The sequence below is a fragment of the Monodon monoceros genome, unplaced genomic scaffold (genome assembly GCF_005190385.1).
Source record: "Monodon monoceros isolate NGI ecotype Baffin Bay Population unplaced genomic scaffold, NGI_Narwhal_1 Super_Scaffold_4, whole genome shotgun sequence".
Taxonomy (NCBI): Eukaryota; Metazoa; Chordata; class Mammalia; order Artiodactyla; family Monodontidae; genus Monodon; species Monodon monoceros.
In genome coordinates this window covers 6,323,225-6,342,347 of record NW_021703781.1, presented here as the reverse complement: position 1 = coordinate 6,342,347, position 19,123 = coordinate 6,323,225, and the positions used below count along the sequence as shown (strand labels likewise).

Sequence of the window (19,123 nt, the reverse complement as noted above, 5' to 3'; positions counted from 1 at the left end):
GCAGTGGGGTGGGCATCACAGCAAAGGGGCAAGAGGGAACTTTTTAGGGGCGATGGAAACTTTCTATGTCTTGAATGGGGAGATAGTGTTACCTGCTTATTCTTTTGTTAAAACTCATCGAATTGCTAAACTGAAGTGTGTGATTTCATTTGTAAATTACTTCTCACCAGGCTTAGTTTAAACCAACCAACCAACAAACAAAAAACAATGCGTGGACTCCAAGAATGCAAAGTGGAGGAAGGGATGGCCCCCAAGCCCCTAGACGGGTGTGTCCAGAATGTGCGGAGCGGCTCGCACCGCGATCAGTAGCTCATCGCCTGAAATTCGTAGCTTCTTTTCGTTTTATAGAGGAGGTAAGAAACAGAGAGATGAGAATCGGTGTAGCTCACACCGCCCAAAGGCGTTAGCGTGGCTATACGAACCCGGGCTGTGACATCACTGCGCGATGCTGCCGGTACCTAGTAAAAGCTGGATACGTATATGTTGAATGAATGATTCCGGCTACAGAACCTTAAAGCCCACAAAAGGCCCGCCCAGAAACTGAAACTTCCAGCCACAAGCCAAAAACGGACCACTAGCTCCCAGCTAGCGGACCGCAGATCCTGAGCCTGAAGTCCCACGCGGCGGAGGGGCGGGGCTTCACCGCCTGGGGGCGGAGTCGCCTTTTCTCATTCCGGCAAGCTTGTACCTCTTCACTTGCCGTAGTGCCTGAAACCGGAAGTTCGCCCGAGGAGTGGTCCACATTTCCGGGCGAGAGCTGGGCTTATTGATACCACGTGGGAGCTGCTGTGAAGATTCGTTGGCCTCTGAGTCCTGCCCCAAGTCGAGGTCCGGGTGAGCAGGAGCTGTGGGTCGGAGTGGTATACAGGGGAGCGTAAGGTGCCCGCGGGTTTTCGAGTCTCCGCGGAGTCGGGGCTGAGAAACGTTCGGCGCGGCCCCCTGTGCTGTAATTAGCTGTTAACGCTGTTGCTTTAGTGTTTGCACCTCCGGCGTCCGCGAGTCCCTGGGCAGCAGGTGATGTGCCCGCGACCGCGTTGAGTACGGAGGAAAGTTGCTTGTACGTGAGACATTTGCTGCTTACTGTTAAGCCACCTTCTTAATTTTGTAGAGGCTTCTCACGGGGTTATGTTTCTTAGCCTGTGTGTTTAGAAATCCGCTGGCCTGAAAGATGACGTCCTTAGCTCAGCAGCTCCAACGACTCGCCCTCCCTCAAAGTGATCCCAGCCTTTTATCTAGAGATGAAGTTGCCTCTTTGTTGTTTGACCCCAAGGAAGCGGCCACCATCGACAGGGACACCGCCTTTGCCATTGGTGAGCTACCCTTTAACTTAGGAAAGCTCTGGGAAGCGTGTGTTTCCTGGATGTTGGTGTATTTTCTTGTTTTCTTTTCTGACCCGCCCTCTTCCTTAGCGGTTTCTAACTTGCTAACCTCATTTACGTTGTTAAGGGGAAAGAGAATAAAAAAAAGCCATGCGCTAGATGCGTGAAATGTATATAGGCAGCGGCATCTGAATGTCACAGGTGATAAACAAGGTTGGGGGGTCGTCTAAGCTGTAGAAAGGAGGAACAGTCAAAAGGGGCGGGAGGCTGTGGCTGGAGGGTTGGGGAGGAGCCTTCCTAGGACTGGCCTAATTATTGTATTGAAATTGTATTGTATTGAATAAAGAAAAAAGGCCCCCTGCCAGAAGGTACTTTCTGTTCTCCTAGTTGATGAGATGAGATTTATTTTCTATGTTGGAAACTAGAAATCTATGTTTGGGACTGTATTACAGATTATATATGCTAAAAGAATTCAGAGAGTTTTAGGTGAAAGTAACACTGTAAAAGAGGTGTGAGATGAGTTTGCTCGCAAAGAATTGTTAAATAAAGTGGCCTTTTCCTAGGATGCACTGGCCTGGAAGAGCTGCTTGGTATCGATCCTTCCTTTGAGCGTTTTGAAGCACCGTTGTTCAGCCAGCTAGCAAAAACCTTGGAGCGGAGCGTTCAGACCAAGGCAGTGAACAAACAGCTGGATGAAAACATTTCATTATTTCTTATCCACCTATCTCCTTACTTCCTGCTGAAGCCGGCACAGAAGTGTCTGGAGTGGTTGATCCACAGGTAGCAAATGGAATTACGGAAATAATTCTGGGCTAATAACATTGATCTTTTTAAATTTAAAGTTTAAAGTTGAAAAATCAGGTGTATTAAGAGATTAACACAATTTGTATTGGGTGAGGTAAGCATGCCCTTCTACTGTTGAACTCATTTCTGTTGATACTGAGAAGTAGAACTACTGAAGATCTTGAGTAAATAGTCTAGCCTCATTAGTTCTGAGGGGCTTGTGTCAGTTTGCCGTTACAAATTGTTACTGCATATTTGGGGCAAAGTGTGTTATTAAACTTCTTGCCAAAATAACAACAAAAAAAAACAGGTTTGGGAACAGGGTAAGAGTATTCTCTAAAATACCATAACTTAAGAAAAACAATAATAGTTAATATGTATTGAACATTTGTACACCAGGCCTTCTGGTAAGCACTTTGTGTGCATTATCTCAGCGCTCACGACATTCCTGTGGGGAGATGCTTCTCTTATCCCCATTTTACAGTTGAGAAGACAGGTGTAGAAGAGTTAAGTTGGCTGAGTCACATGACTGGTAAGCAGAGATGCAAATTTTGTTTCCAAGGTCTGATCTTTACTTTGGAAATTGTCTCAGTAAGTTTATTCAGTTTATTTTCTCATTTATTTGTATTACATTGGTATTACATCATAGTTGACACATTTTAAGTTTTTCTCCTGTGTGTGTTTTAAAAGTAGAAAGGCTTCCACTTCATTAATTAGAGGCATGGGGGTAAGGGAAGCCAGTGAATCATTGAGAAAACATAAGTGTAACCTGGGTCTTCTCATTATCGTATCATTAGATTCATCAGACAAAAAAAAAAAAAATCAAACCTGTACTGCTTTCCTCTGTCTTCTAGCATTTAATTTACCCCAAATAGATCGTTACTGTAAGGAGTACTTTTTGCGTTTGGTTTTGCATTTATTAATTCAGGTAACTTATTTATTTAGCAAACAGTAAGTTCAATACAAGGATGAATAGGCTGCCCTTTCTTACTCTTTTGAAAGAAATGCCACAGTAAGGGTGTATACAAAGTTTGGGGCATGTGGTGCTGCCTGAAGTAGTTGAGAAGCTTCATGGAGAAAGTGATGTCTTGGCTAGTACTAAAACCATATTATTGAACTAATAAAAGGCAAGGGGTGTGGTGCTGTAAGAAAGGTACAGGTGAAAGGATAGGAGAGTTTAGACAGATGTAAGAGGGCTCACTTGGCTGGGAGAATTAAGAAAAGCATCTTGAAAAAGAATGCATTTGAGCTAGATCTTAAAGACTAGACAGGATGTAATGGATCTGACAGAGTTAATAAATCTGTTTTACGTTATTAGGGTGGCATGACCAATACCAAGTTTTGTAAAGTTCATGTACAAATTAAATATGGTTGTAATTTGATCTTTTTGTTTTATTCAGAGAAGATACTATGATTTTCTTTATAATTAGTCTTCTGGTTTTAGGATTATGATAGTTAGGTGAGGTGAGGAAACTAAGCTGTGGAAGGTGAACTTTGGAGCATGGAGAGAAGCTGAGTGTTGCTGCCTACTTGACCAGTTTGGTTTTCTGTTGGTTTGACTGCAATGATCCCAAAGTCACGTTAATGTAATAATGGATTTTTTAAAAAAGTTGAGAGACAGTGAATGGATGTCAATTTTGATAGTGAATATTTAAAAATGCTACTGCATGAGAATTGGCAAACCCTGTTGAGTACTTTCATGCCTATGCTTTAAGTGAGCTATACCTTGCTTATAGTTGTATGGTTGCTTTAAGTGGGTTTAGCTCATTGATACACCGTTTGGACATGTAACGAAATACACGCTTGTAAGTTTTGTGTCAGTTAGAATTGTTTGCTTTTTTCCCCCAGGTTCCATATCCATCTTTATAATCAGGATAGCCTCATTGCCTGTGTTCTCCCATACCACGAGACAAGAATATTTGTGCGGGTTATACAGCTTCTAAAAATTAATAATTCAAAGCACAAGTGGTTCTGGTTATTGCCAGTTAAGGTATGATTGTTGAATGACATGTATCTATAATCATTGCAAACCTTCATTAAAGGTATAATTTGGAAAAAATTAAGTCTTTGGTGCTCCTGAGAGTAGACCAAGTATTACCTCCATCACTTTTATTTCCTAACTTCCAGTTGAAACTGTTATGAATAATAGCTGGCTTTCATTTAGTACCTGATATCAGGATAGGCAATTTGTATTATCTTGGATTCTCAGAAAATTCTATTTTTACAGATGAGGACAGGTTCAGAGAATTAAGTTACTTGCCAAAGTTCATGTAACTCTAAAGTGGCAGAGTTGGGATTTGAATCCAGATCTGATTATAAAGCTTGTCTTTCCACTATACCGTGCTGTCTGGCATTTTAAATTTTGGAACTGAGAAGCTTAAAACAAGTTAGAGGTGAAGAAATGCATAAAATACTTACAAAAATGAAAGGGATAAGGATAACTTGAAGGACTTTGGAAATTATTAAAGTTGTGAAGAAGATGCTAGAAAATTAATTTATAGATGAATAATAGGATGATTGTCTTACAGGATAGCTCTGGCTGAGATCAGATAGCATGATTTTGTAGTAAAACAACTGACTTGCCATTATCATTTTGTTTGCATCTATAGTAGAGGAAAGTAGATGTATGTTGTTAGCAAGAGTTTTACTGAATGTTGAGCACGGCGATTCAGGCCAGCAGGAGGGCAAATGGAGATGAAAGTAGGTTAACAGGCTGGGCCTGTGGAATGAGTTAACTTGATGGGTGATGACAGGGGGTCCATGGTCAGAATTAGTAAAAGAAAGGGAATGGGAATTTTTAATTAGAAGAAAAATTTAAGTGTTTGAATGTAAAGCACTTGAACTTAAAGAATGTTCAAGAAGAGAAGGCCAACCTAAAATAAAGCTTCTTAATCCAACTACTCGACGTTCACTCTGCTAATGACATCAAAATTATTTTTCCCCTAGTCTACACACAGTCCCTGCTGTTCTCTAGGCACACTTGTTTCAGGTATCCAAACCCCCTTTACCTATTAAAGTTCACTTCAAATTATTTTTTCATTGATTTATTCAAAATTTATTGAGCACTAATACATGCCATGCATAGTGCTAGGCAGTGGGAAGAGCAGTATAAGTTGACCGTGTTCCTCTCTGTTTCTATTACTAGTGTTATTGTGAAGCAGTGACAGAACTATAGCACATTGGCTCAAAAACCAAATTTAACCAGTAGAGTTACTAAGAATCTAGAGAATCCAGATTTAGATAAATACATATCAAAATGCAACACATGATAAGTAAGCGTTTTTCACTGAGTACATCCACACTCATTGCTTGGCCTTCTCTTGAATTTCTAAAGTTTGCACAATTTTATGTGTTAATTTCATCTTTACAGCAGCGATAAGGAAAGACTATATTTCGTATTTATGAACTGCAGCAGTTTGAAGCTGTTACTTTGGTAGGTACTTTAAAAATAATGATGAGTTGATGAATGTCCTAAGTAATAGCTGGTTCTTTCTGTCTATAGCAATCTGGAGTGCCCTTAGCTAAAGGAACTTTGGTTACCCACTGCTACAAAGATCTTGGATTCATGGATTTCATTTGTAGTCTGGTGACAAAATCTGTGAAGGTGAGTAGTAAATTGTTTCATGAACATATTCCATTAGAAGGTTGCTTCCTCTTCATACAGAAAACAAATGAAGGCCTTCTCTTATAATGGTGGGACTTTGAAGAAGTGCCCTTTTTTTAAAGGATCTGCTGTTTTGGAGCATGAGCAGTGATCAGTCTTTCATCAGCAAAGCTGTTTTTCTACAAAAATAAGTTATTCTCTTCCTGGCCAGATTCTATTTACAGTGACTGTTTAAACAAAGACACAGTCTAAAAATGTCAGGAAGGTTGTTCATTCTTGTCATATTTCATTGAACTGTTAGATGTGTTTATGTAATGTTACATATGGTAAAATTAAAGTGTCAGCCTGAAGTAGTTGAGGAGAGCTGTAAATATTTTTATACTTTCATCTGATTGGCCTTTCACTCTTAAAACTGTGTGTGGTTTGTGGTTTTTTACAGGTTTTTGCTGAGTATCCTGGGAGCTCAGCTCAGTTGAGGGTGCTCTTAACTTTCTATGCTTCTACCATCGTGTCTGCTCTGGTGACCGCCGAGGACTTATCCGACAATGTAGTCGCCAAGCTGTTCCCATATGTTCAAAAGGTTGGCCCTGCTCATGCGTAAAGTAGATTATTTTGTATCTGAAGGAATTTTCTTGCTTTTGAAAATTTCACGTAGACATCAATGTTTTTACATTGACAATTTATTTTAGGTGGTTAATGAGATTTAATTTATAGGTAAAAAATATGACTTCTTAAAAACTTAACCAGAGTGGGATCTTAGGGCTCCTTAGGGATGAATGTTGGCTGTTTGGCCCTGCCGTCTTCTCCCAGATCTGTTTTCTTAGCAGTCATGTTACCTCAGCGGAAAGAGAACGGATTAGAAAATCTCTTCAGGGCAGAGGCTCTCTTACCATTCCGTTTGCATTGACTTCTGCTTCTCAGTGTTTCTTCTCCCCAACTGCCTCATTGCCTCCCACCGTCCCAGATTCCCGATGGAGGAACTGCTTTGCTTCCCACCAGTGTCCCAAAATTATTGTCTTTAATTAGGCACTGTTTTGTTCCTGATTGAAGTCTCCCTTACACAGGTGGATGTTTTCATATAAAAGAAGACTCCTTGGCTCCTCTTAGGATGTGTTGTGGAGGTTTGAGTTGGGAGACCTTCTGAGATCCCTTCTGTCATTCAAGAGACTTGTCTCATTTCCATGTCCCCTCAGGAAAAGGGGCCAACATCTTGATTTTTCACTTCCGAGGAGTGTTGACTCTCAGTGTGTGTTAGGTTGTATTAATCTCTAACTTATGACGTTTCCAATTTGTCAAAGTAAAGTAACATTTTAAGTAGGATAAAGTAACACAGTTTGTCATTTTTCCCTTATATTTTAAAATATATTTAGGGATTGAAATCATCTTTACCAGATTACAGAGCTGCGACGTACATGATAATATGTCAGGTTTCGGTGAAAGTGACCATGGAGGATACCTTCGTCAATTCCTTGGCTTCACAGATCATCAAAACACTGACCAGAATTCCCTCTCTGATCAAGGATGGATTGGGGTGCTTGATAGTGCTCCTGCAGAGACAGAAGCCAGAGAGCCTGGGGAAAAAGTAGGTATAATTGAATTGGCAGTGATAATAATTACAAGTGAATGAAGTTATTTTGAATAGTTTTTTTTCATAAGATAAATTTTACACTATTTTTAAAAATTGCCATTCATTGTCTTAACTTGTGAAGTCAACATCTTATGTCTTGCTTCTTCAAAGGCCATTTCCTCACTTATGTACTGTTCCTGATCTTGTTACACTACTTCACGGGATTTCTGAAACATACGACATCAGTCCTCTTCTGCGTTACATGCTTCCCCATCTGGTTGTCTCCATTGTTAATCATGTTACAGGTATGTGGTTTTACATGTGTCCAAAAACTTCCTTTCTCAGATGCGATTCTCTTAAAATAGGAACCATATCCTTGTTAATATCTTTAAGATACTTAGAGTTTCTGCTAATTGTTTTTGTGTAATGTATCTATTTTTATGAATAGAGAAACATTTGAGGTGGGGAGCAGGTTTAAAGGAAATCCTTGTAAAATGAGTAATATGCTCAGTGTTTTTTTTTTTTTAATATGTGTTCTCACACAGTCTCTACATGAAAAAGACTGGAATTATTTTAAAACAGAACACTACTCAGTACAACTTTCCCTTCTCATTTAGGTATTTAATGAACTTTAGTGATTCATTTACAATAAATATCCAGTTGCCAAAACAGTTTTTCTCCCTTGAGTCATTGAAAATATAAGATCAAGAAAATCTCATGCATGAAAATCCAAATTTTAAAAAAGCCCAAAAGTTAATTAGAAGGTGATTATTTGCATTATACGTTTTTCACCCTTCAATAAATATAGAAAGACAAGGAAGAAATACTTGGTCCTGTTGCTACTGGACTAAGAAAGACAAACTGAGAAAGTCATTTCTAAAGTTATATCCATTTATTGGAAAATAAGATTTGCTTAACTCCATCTCAGTTTAAACGTGAGTTTCAGAAACATGACTAGCACGAATGAAAGTGTACTTTTCCTGTTCTGATGGTGATGAGTAATGAAGCCAGGGCTCATGTTCATTCATAAATGTGGAATGGAAGATGACAGCTCTTGGTTCGGTAAGGAGGCTTTGAGATGAAGTTTAGCCTGTATTCAGGATAGTTTATTGAGATGTAGATTCAGATCCCAACTTCACCGCTTGTAGTGTGGCCTGGGGAAAGACTATATTCTTTGGACTTCTGTTTCATTCACGAGAGAGGCAAGATAGTACTTGTTTTTTTTGTTTTTTATATTTTTATTTATTTATTTTTACATCTTTATTGGAGTATAATTGCTTTACAATGGATAGTACTTGTTTTTAAAAAATGTAGAGAATTTCAGGTAAAGGATAAATGAGGGTAATGTATACAAAAGTGGTTTGAAAAGATATAAATGACTAAACAGGTGACGTACACTTTTGAAAATAGGTAAAAAGCTGGATGTCGTTATATATATGTTTTGAAGTGATTCCTGTAGAAAGATTTTCTGCTGTAAAAAAACTTAATAGCATGCACATGCGGGAAAAGTTTTCCCCAATCAATTTTAATTTGTTGTATATGCTTAGGGGAAGAAACTGAAGAGATGGATGGTCAAATCTATAGGAGACTCTTAGAAGCCATACTTACAAATATATACCTGAAGAACAACTTAGACCATTTGTTGGCTAGGTAAGCTGTTACTTTTGACATGCTTTTGATTTGTATTTTTGTGGCTTAGTATACTTTTGAGGGTTGGCTAACAGTTTTCCAGTATCCCTTTATAATGTATTTCTTGCTTTGTCCATGCCATTTCATCTAATTATAAGTACTTAGTCCAATAATTGTGGCAACAGAAAATGTAACTTCTCTTGTTTGCCTTTAGTGCTTATATGTGGTCATGGAAAGTTAATAGTGAAAGTAAATTTGGGTTATACTACATGTAATTTGTGGTTGTTTAAAATTTCCTAGTACTAAGTGGACCAAAATGCCTGAAACAATACATCACAGTTGGTAATCAGTAAATATCAATTAGAAACTTAATATTGAGGGTTGGCATGAAGTAAAGGTAGTTCAGCCTCCTGTTTTCTTTTCTTATTTGAAGGGCAACTCGATGCATTGAAAAGAATGTAGTCATGGTGGTCAGATGTAGGTTTAAATCTTATCGCCTCCGGCTAGTAGAATAGTAAGTTCTGACAGGCTGCCTGGATCTCGGTTTGCCGTTGTGTATCGATGGGCAGGTACCTATCCGGTGGGCGTGTCATTTGTCTCTTGCTCCCGTAGTTGGCTTATGAATTCAATGAGGTTAAATATGCAAAGTACTGTTGAGAGCTTGGCTCTGGACTCAGATAGGGGTGGAAAACCTGCTCTACTTTTTATGGCTCAATAGGGCTCACTGAGGATTGCCTCTTGTTGCTGTTCTTGTTTGACCTCAGGCAAAGTATAAGACTTCTTAGTCTGAGTTTTTGTATCTGTAAAATGAGCCTAATTTCTATCTTGTAGAGGTCTGACAGAGAGAATATTTCTAAAGCACCTAGAACGTACTAGGTATTCAATAAATAGTAACTCTCATGTCTGCGTTGTTTTGTTCTGCAGCCTTCTTTTTGAGGAGTATATTTCATATAGCTCACAGGAAGAAATCGATTCTAATAAAGTATCTTTGCTTAATGAGCAGTTTCTTCCACTTATCAGACTTGTAGAAAGCAGGTGAGTTGTGTGTGTGTTTGTGCCCTTCTTAATGTGTACCTCTTGTTTTATAAAAAGATGATTCACAAGTCATAACTTAATATGGTGAATGAATTGTAAAGATACTGTTCTCCTTTTCAGGAAGGGACAATTATAGGATTTAAATATATTTGAAATATAAGGGAAAATAGGGGTTGTGTGGGGACTATGGAGAGTATAATTTTTTTTATATAGACTTTCTGTTGTTGAAAGAGTCATAGTAACAAACTTGATCAATATCATTTGGTTTTATATGTTCCATTTGTCAAAAATTTAAGTCTCAGTCTCAGTAATTTAAAAAATTATATTTTTTCTTTTATACATGTATGGTGTGTGTGGTTAATAACTTTGTTACGAATGATGAACTAACTCTTTAATTTCATCCCAGATATCCCAAAACATTAGATGCCGTATTAGAGGAACGCCTAAAGGAAATTACAGACCTAAAAAAACAGGAGCTTTTTCACCAATTTATCTCTCTTTCTGCAAGTGGTGGAAAGTATCAGGTAACTTTTTTTTCAGGGGAATTATGACACTTATGGGTATTTGTGTGGTTAGTTGAAAAGCTCTGGAAGGAAATTTGCTACTTCACTTCTGTTTGGGAAGTTTCATAGAGAGAGAAGATTTTATACAGTTTGCCTAGTTAGCTGAAGTAAGACTCTGAGGCAGGAATTAAATAATTGGAGAAGGGTACAGTGATTTTTAGGTAACTGTGAACCTGATACTTATTTCTGGAAAAGCGTTTGGAAATTTTGTATATAATGCTCATCAGCAATCACCAAAAGATGGCCTAACGTAGGTTTCTAGTGTTCCTTATCTTTCTCCTGTACCCTTATCTTTCCAGTGCAGAACCCACCAGCCACGTGTGGCTGTTTAAGTCATTGATTAGGAAAAGGGAAGTGGATTTTGTTTCATGATTATGTTAGAACTTCAGAAATTTTCTGGTGATTCGCCCTAAGTCTTTATACTAGAAGTTAGACATTTAAGTAGTTCTTAAAATTAGCCTTGAAAATAAATGTTAGGAAGAGAAATATGATTGTTTGGGTTTTTCTCTTCCATAATTAGACTTTTGTCTTTAATGGTATTTCATTTCCAAAACCATATGTTGATAGACTTCCTTCGTAGTCTAATTATCAATACATAAATAAAGTCGTCACTAATTTGAGTGTCACTGTTACATCATTTAGATGAATTGCATTCTCTTCAGTGATCAGTTTTTTTGATTTATATTTTCATTTAGGCGCTAATACAGTGATTTATCTTAGGTGCTTTTCACCTTGGAATCAGATATACGTAAAGAATACAAAATCACTTCATAGAATTACTTCACTAATTTAAACCTACATGTAGACACAAGTATACATGAAATCACAACATTTACAAAACAAATTTTTATCTGCTGTTACTCATATTCTGTTCTGGAGACAAAGATTTTGCTTTACTTTTTACTTTCAGTTTGGTGTACTTCTTGGTTTCTGAAATTAGATGGTTGTTACTGAATAAGTTGGGCAGCTCGGGGTGGTTTTCTCTGGTTCTTCTTGATCATGTGCTGCTCAGATTGAATGGCGAGATCATGTGGTAATTGTGCTGAATCCTGTAGTTTTTAGCAGATTCTGATACCTCCTTGATGCTCAGTCTGAATCATCCACTTGCTCCTGTGAGACTTCTGGCCGTTAATCATCTGAAAAATGTCATGACAACATCAAAGGTTTGTGTCACATAGGCTTCATTTGTGATGTTTTTACCCTTATGATGAGCAGTGTAATTCTAGAATAAGAAATTGAAGTTACCACCTAGAATCAATGCTGCTTAATTATAGAGATAAGCCTAATAAAGAATATGGGCATTCATTGGACAAAGGTTTAGGACCATACGTGCCAGAAGCCACCGTTGTAACCTGTATATGTTTCCACGTTGCAGATGATTAGGTTAGCTTTAGTTGAGAGTTTTTCAACCTGCGATTTATAGATTAATTTACAGAGGGTCATAAATTATCTGAGAATTTTTTAGTTTTGAAATTTGAATTTGATAGTCTTTTTAACATGAGCGTGTTTGGGGACATCAGAATGATAGCTTTTGGAGCCCTGTTCGTGATTTCGGTACCTGCCAGTTGCATTTGGCTTTAAAATTTTGGTGGCTCCTAATAGTAAGTACAGAAGCTGACTTAATTTGTAAATAAAGCCTTTAGAACAAAATGATATTTTACAGAGACTTTGCAGTGATTCAAATAGAGCAGTATTTTCCAAACTTTAGTCATTCAAGCAAATTTTTTGCTGTATTAGCTGACCACTGATGTTATTATTTTTTTAAATTTTTCTTTAGTTTCTTTTAAATGGACTCATTTTTTCACATAGCTTTCTTTTTTTTAAATTGAGTTATGGTTGATTTACAATATTACATTTCAAGTGTACAACATAGTAATCCAATATTTTTATAGATTATATACTTCATACAAAGTAAATACAAAATTTTGACTATATTCCCTGTGCTATGCCTTATATCCTTGTAACTTAATTTATACCTAGTAGTTTATACTTCTTATCCTCTTCATCTTTTTCATAGCTTTTAAATCATGCGTTTGAAGTGCTAATTGTATGTACATTTTACTGTAGGTAATACAGTTTGAAATAAGAATGTTCATCTGTTAATATCTAAAATCATCTCATGTACTACCATTTGCATATTTGGAAAATTTCTAGACTAGATAAAAATGCTACCAGAGTTTAGTTTCTCCATAGCACATAGTAGTATAAACACACTGAACTCTAAACTTGTGTCATGGCCATTAAAACCAGATTCATATTACAAGTAGAATTTAATTTCAGCTAATCATAATTACCACATTAAGTTTATTTAATTTTAAATTTTACTGTTTTTTTCTTTAGTTTTTTTACTTTTCAATTGGTAATTTAAAAAATATTTTTAAAATATTTTTGTTCTCTTATATTTTTAAAGAGTTATACATAATTTTTAAAGTGGTAGACGTATTCAAATTTGAAAAATATTGCTTGGCTTGATTCATTTCTGATCTGGTACAAATTATGTTTCTTTCATAAATTGCTGGTAGGTTTGTCTCATTGATTTGTTGGATAATTAAACTCAGTGAATACTGTTCTTTGTTGTAATAGGAAGATTTCAGCACCTAGAATAAAAAGCGAGATTCCTGGAATCTCCTAATATTCTTGAAGCCATTCTTATCCTTCCTGCTTTTACTCTTAATCCCGTCCTACCCTGTCCTCCTCTGGACTTGTTAGTTTTTTCAGTGAAGGGCAGTGTATACATTCAACTTAGAGGCTTTAGTATTGTAATTGCAGTTAATGTCTGTCTTTGCATGCTTTGATTTCCTTTTCCCTTCTCTGTTAATGTCTGAACATAGGTTCTGTTCTGTTCTCGAATTCCACATTGAGCTATTTGGCTACTTGTTAGCTTTTGAGAAAATTTTGGCATTTGGCATTAAACTTTGACTTCAGTTTTATGAATTTTAGGGATTTTACTTTTTGTCTCCCAATGTTCCGACATAAATTATTTTCTGTGGGCTTATTTACTTGTTTTTTTTCTTTTCACCACCTACAGGTAGAGATATATTCAGTTTGGTTAGCAGTCTTATTTTTCTGTTATTGTGAATGATTTTATGCTTTATTTTCTTTTGTTACTTAAAAGAAAAATATGAACTTTTGGGGGCAGACTGCACTGTCATCAGCACGTGTCATCATCCTTGTAAAAACCTTGAAAATTAAAAGCTAACTTTTAACACTGCTTACTATGTCTAAAGCACTGTTTTAAGTATTGATATGTATTATTTGATCCTGTAACAACCCTTTGAGGTAGGTATTATTATTAGCCCTATTTTATAGATGAGAATAATGAGACCTAGGAAGGTTATGTAACTTGCTCAAGGTCGCACAGCTAGTAAGTGGTGGAACTGGGATTTAAACTTAGACATTCTGGTTCTTTAGTTTGTGCTCTCCCAAAATCTACGTTCTCATTTTAACAAGATGAACTCTTTAATGCAAAATTGTATTTTAATTGCACATCTTACTATATTTTCAATGGAAACTGGAAAGAGTTTGTACCAAACAATTATTCATCTAAAAAGGACTTATAGAGTTTGCCTGGTTCAACGCGAGTGTGCTTAGTTTTGAATTTGCATCTGGGGCAGCAGAACCTGTGTTCCTTAACTGGAATTTTGGAGTGCTTTTCACAAAACCATACTTTCTTTCTAATGTAAAGTCTTCAGAGGTTTTAGCAACAACTAAATTAATATTTTTTTCTATTGCTCAGGAGAGTATCGATGAGTCTTTCATTAAAGAAGCTATTTTAACCCGATTAGGTGATGATAGCATAGATGTTGTCTTGTCAGCTATAAGTGCATTTGAGGTGAGTGAATTTGTTGTTCATTGATGTGCATGTTCTGTTTGTAAATTTTTACTTACCCTTCTCACATGAATCTCTGCTCTAGGCAGCAGCGTATTTGGAAATTATTCTTTCACTGGAAATTTGTTCTGTTGAGAGCACAGCCTTAAGCCTGGTTGGGGAAAGCACATGGGAGTAATTAGATCATACAACTCTATATATTTGGAAGTTCTTTTAAAAAGGAAAAGTGCTTTGTGAATTTTTACCAGTAGTAAACACGTAGGGATCCTGGGAAATTGGATCCTAGTAAACACGTAGGGATCCTGGGAAATTGGATCCTGAATGGCACTTTTGTGAAATTGCTCTCATAGAACTTTTAAATTATACTGGAATTCTTGGGAGATAAATTCTTTATAATTCATAATTTTTTAAAGTTCGTTTAACAAGCACCATATTTGAAGCAAGCAAAAATTTACTTATGGGTATTTTTTTCTCTCTAGATTTTCAAACAACAGTTTAGTTCAGAAGTGACAGTTTCAAATCTCCTGAATCTCTTTCAAAGAGCAGAACTTTCAAAAAATAAGGGATGGTATGTATTTGTATCTCCTCATACAAATAAATTAATGAAATTCTTTTCTTTTTAATATATTTATTTATTTATTTATTTATTTATATTTGCCTGCATTGGGTCTTCGTTGATGGGCGCAGGCTTTCTCTAGTTGCGGCGAGTGGGCTTCTCATTGCAGTGGCTTGTTTTGTTGCGGAGCACGGGCTCTGGGCGCATGGACTCACTCGTTGTGGCTCGCAGGCTCTAGAGCGCAGGCTCAGTAGCTGTGGCGCACGGGCTTAGTTACTTCACGGCACGTGGGATTTTCCCGGACTAGGGATTGAACCCATGTCCCCTGCATTGGCAGGTGGATTCTTAAGCAGTGCGCCACCAGGGAAGTGCCTGAAATTCTTATATCAAGTTCACTTTTATTTGGGTTTGTATGGATTTGTTGTAATATTCTCTATATTTGAAATTTTTCGTAATAAAATGGAAAAAGAAGTGTATAATGTATGATATAATACTGAGATCTGGGAAGTAGGATGGGAAGGAGCTTTAATTTTTTACTTCATATAATGTATTTCTATTTTACAAGGATAATATATTACACTTTATAATTAAAACAATTACAAATAAGTAAAAAATAAGCTCAGAATCACATGATACCTTCTGTAATGTTTTGATGAGCTTTTGTTATTTCATTTTTGTCACCTAAGCTTTTTGCATGAAAAAGTGACTAAGCTCCTTAGAGGATGAGAACATGTCTTACAGGTTTTTGTGTCCTATTTAGTTCTTAGCATATAGTATGTGTTCAGATAATATTTTTTGAACTGATGAGTGAATCTCTGATTTCTAGTGGAGTTGAGATGTATAGTGTGATATGTTTTATGTTATAGTTAACCTAATGATTTCTCAAAAAGAAAGATTTGACAGAGTTGGTTTAAAATTAATGTCCCAGATAACTCCTTTGTTAGCATGGATTTTAAGTGCTGTCTTGATATTTCTCAATAATGTGTTTGGTAAAGAGACCAGGATGGTGTCAGTTGAGCTGGAAAAATGTGCTGGAAAAATGGAACGATGATTTTTTGCTGAACTGAAGTCTCTAATATGTCTCAACCAAATGTGTTTATGTATCTTTTAGGTACAACGTGCTTGAGATAGCAGCAGACATACTAATTAAAGCAGAGATACTGAGTGAAAATGATCAGTTGTCGAATCAGGTGGTGGTGCACCTGCTGCCATTTATGGTCATCAGCAATGATGATATGGAATCTGCTGAGATGAAAATGGCTATATATTTATCAAAATCAGGAATTTGCTCTCTGCATCCTTTATTAAGAGGCTGGAAAGAAGGTAAGAAATTCAGTTGTTTTTTAGAAAAAGTGAACAGGTGACACTTTAAAAAAAGATAACCATAATTAAAAATTGGCAGTGATTGTTATTTGAAATTGTTCATTGTGTTACATGTCAGCAAGATATTTTAAAATTTTTGCTAATATGGAAAGTATACAGTGAAAAGGACACTGACCCACTGAAGAATTCGTAATTTTATGAAAAGAAAAATAAAAAGCAAAACTTCGTAGGAAAATTGTAAGACTTTTGCCTAAATTCTTTACTTGACGTGATATTTAGGTGAGTGTTAGTAACATAAGGGCCCTCTGGTGTTCAGTTCCTTTTTTTTTTTTTAAACAGCTCTTGAAAATGTGATTAAAAGCACAAAGTCAGGAGAACTAATTGGTGTAGCAAGTCAGAAGATGATTGAGTTGCTGGCTGACAATATAAATTCAGGGGATCCCTCTTCAATGTTAAAGATGGTAGGTATGTTGTTGAAGTCAACCCCCTGGGTTTCCTTCTCATAATCTTATTGGATCCTCAGTGTTTGCTTTACTAGATTCTTCTTCTTTTTTTAAAATAACTTTTCCATTCTTGAGTACTTTGTTTTGTTTTAAAAACATAGTGTTTAGTATATTTTGCAGATTGTTTGAAATCCTTAACATTTTATGTAATTTATTTCATCCTGGTTGTATATTGGACCAGTAGGAATATAATGTCTACTTTTTAACCTTTTTTCCTCTCATTTAAAACATTGAAGTCATATTTGTTAAAATAGCAAAATATCTAAAAGAGGAGAAATTTTCTTTTGCCTTAGTAAATCTTTTAAAGGCATAAAAACATCCAGTTGGCAAGTGCAGTTGTGTTCGTTATAATTTCTGAAATTATTTATTTTTATGGTTACCCAGAAATCAATGCTTACTACTTTTTTAAGGTTTTATATTTATCATCTCACTCTAAGTATGAAATACATGATACGTAGATAGGCAGAGGTAGAAAAAATTGTTTTTATGCAAACCAAGAGCTACCATTCACGGAGTCTGTCTATTTTTCAAGGTGGAGGATTTAATAAGTGTTGGAGAAAAGGAGTCCTTTAGCCTGAAGCAGAAAGTGACTTTTCACGTGATCATGGCTGTACTTGTCTCCTGCTGTTCGTCTTTAAAAGAAACTCATTTTCCATTTGCGACAAGAGTCTTCAGTTTCTTGCAGAAAAAAATAAAGAAGCTTGAAAGTGTCATTACTACAGTGGTAAGGAGTGCAAACTCTCTGGAAAATTGAATGTTAGAAAAGTGACTGCCTGGCCTGTTAATCATAGCAGAACTGAAAATCGGGGGCTGAGATGCTGAGTCTTTGGATTCTAGGGGTGAAATGTGAGTCAGCCTTGAGTAGCGGTAGGTAGTGGATTAGGTGCTGTCTTTGTAAGAAATTTAATTGAATCATGGAATTTCACGTTTGTGGTGTTTGTGTCTGATAGTTGACTCTCCCCTGTATCATCTTTATTGGGTAAGTATCCAAGCTATACTTAACTACATCTAGTGGTGAGGAATTCACTAGATATATTAGTGCTTGAATAAAGTATTGTTTCATTCTTTTGTTTACTAGAATAGATCTTTTGTATTATTTCAATTTGGATTTTGCCAGTCTTACTATTATCTTTGACAGTCTTACTAAGGAACATGTTTTCAGTCTTTGACAGTCTTACTAAGGAACATGTTTCTTTGACAGTCTTACTAAGGAACATGTTTCAGTTGTTGATATTTTTACGAAATACCACACCTTGGGGTTATAGATTATTCCTTTTAATATCTGCCATAGAATAGTGTCTTGTATTTAATAGTGTCTTGGTTTTATTTTTTCTCCAGACTTCAGAGGGTTCCTTGTTGTAGGAGATGCTCAACAAATCCCATCTTTTTGACGTTCACTTATACTCTCAGGATTTTATAAGTTCTGGTCATAGCCATTATAGCTAAATTTATGTAAACTTTAAGAGACTAAATCTTCATATTTTAAAAAGTAACCCAGGGGATTCCCTGGCAGTCCAGTGGTTAGGACTCGGCACTATTACTGCCAGGGCCCAGGTTTGATCTCTGGTCGGGGAGCTAAGATCCTGCAAGCCACGCAGCAAGGCAAATAAATACATACATACACACCCACATACCCAGATGAGCCCTTCTTAACTTCTTTCTTTATTTTTTTGAAAGTGTGGTGACCTGGACTGTATTTGTTCTCAGTGGTAAAGTGTGGACAAATCGAGTGTTTTATACACACGTAGATAACAGGTGGTTTTATATTTGATGCCCTTTCTGAGAGACCCGAGCATCTTTTCGATGGTAGCAGCACTTTGAGCCAATGAAATCCCTCACTAGAGACATTATCTTAAAAGTCTGGCTTTGGGTTATTTTACTACCAAGTTATTATTCTGCGCTCACCTATGTGGAGTCTCGTTTGTTGTTTTCCTGCACCATTTCTCATGCTTCCTTTTGGCGCTTGTAGTGTAATATCTAAACACCTTAACATTTTGCTTCTTGTTTAGAATCATCTGCAAGTTTGGAGATTTGACCATGTATCTCCTTCAGATAAGCAGTAAAAGTATGAAATGAGAAAAGTCCCTTTAAGGATCTCTTGGAAATCCAGTACCTTATTTTTCTGTTTAGAAACGTGACTACCCTTTATTTGACAAGGATAAATTACATGAATAACATTTGTTTTTAGGGATGATGTTTTAAGAAAACATAGATAAAATGAAGCCATGATGAACTTATTTGTGTCTTGTGAATAGTGATGGTTAGATATCTTTAAAAATCTGATTAAAACTATTATTCCTCCCCCCACCCAAATACACATATAGACAAGATTTTGCAAATTACGCAGTCATATAGCCATTGCAGTCCATCTGTATAACCCATGTTCAGAACCCCTTTAAACTTGTGCTATTT

At 36.5% G+C, this 19,123-nt stretch overlaps 1 protein-coding gene across 3 annotated transcripts in view; it reads left to right on the top strand.

The window, feature by feature from the left end:
* The first annotated feature begins 715 nt into the window (after positions 1-715).
* Positions 716-19,123, top strand: part of HEATR1 (HEAT repeat containing 1) — a 50,099-nt gene continuing 31,691 nt past the window's right edge. Inside the window, exons 1-17 of one of the 3 annotated variants that reach the window (XM_029201181.1) lie at positions 716-834; positions 1,137-1,310; positions 1,883-2,099; positions 3,951-4,092; positions 5,605-5,706; positions 6,146-6,286; positions 7,077-7,288; positions 7,445-7,578; positions 8,821-8,923; positions 9,827-9,937; positions 10,344-10,461; positions 11,556-11,663; positions 14,237-14,332; positions 14,809-14,897; positions 15,997-16,208; positions 16,548-16,669; positions 17,244-17,435. In XM_029201181.1, coding sequence (XP_029057014.1) covers positions 1,169-1,310; positions 1,883-2,099; positions 3,951-4,092; positions 5,605-5,706; positions 6,146-6,286; positions 7,077-7,288; positions 7,445-7,578; positions 8,821-8,923; positions 9,827-9,937; positions 10,344-10,461; positions 11,556-11,663; positions 14,237-14,332; positions 14,809-14,897; positions 15,997-16,208; positions 16,548-16,669; positions 17,244-17,435 — 2,241 coding nt within the window. In that variant the 5' untranslated portion in view covers positions 716-834; positions 1,137-1,168. Of the gene's footprint in view, positions 835-1,136; positions 1,311-1,882; positions 2,100-3,950; positions 4,093-5,604; positions 5,707-6,145; positions 6,287-7,076; positions 7,289-7,444; positions 7,579-8,820; positions 8,924-9,826; positions 9,938-10,343; positions 10,462-11,555; positions 11,664-14,236; positions 14,333-14,808; positions 14,898-15,996; positions 16,209-16,547; positions 16,670-17,243; positions 17,436-19,123 lie in introns of those variants that run through there. The other 2 variants (XM_029201179.1, XM_029201182.1) reach the window with 2 other exon arrangements.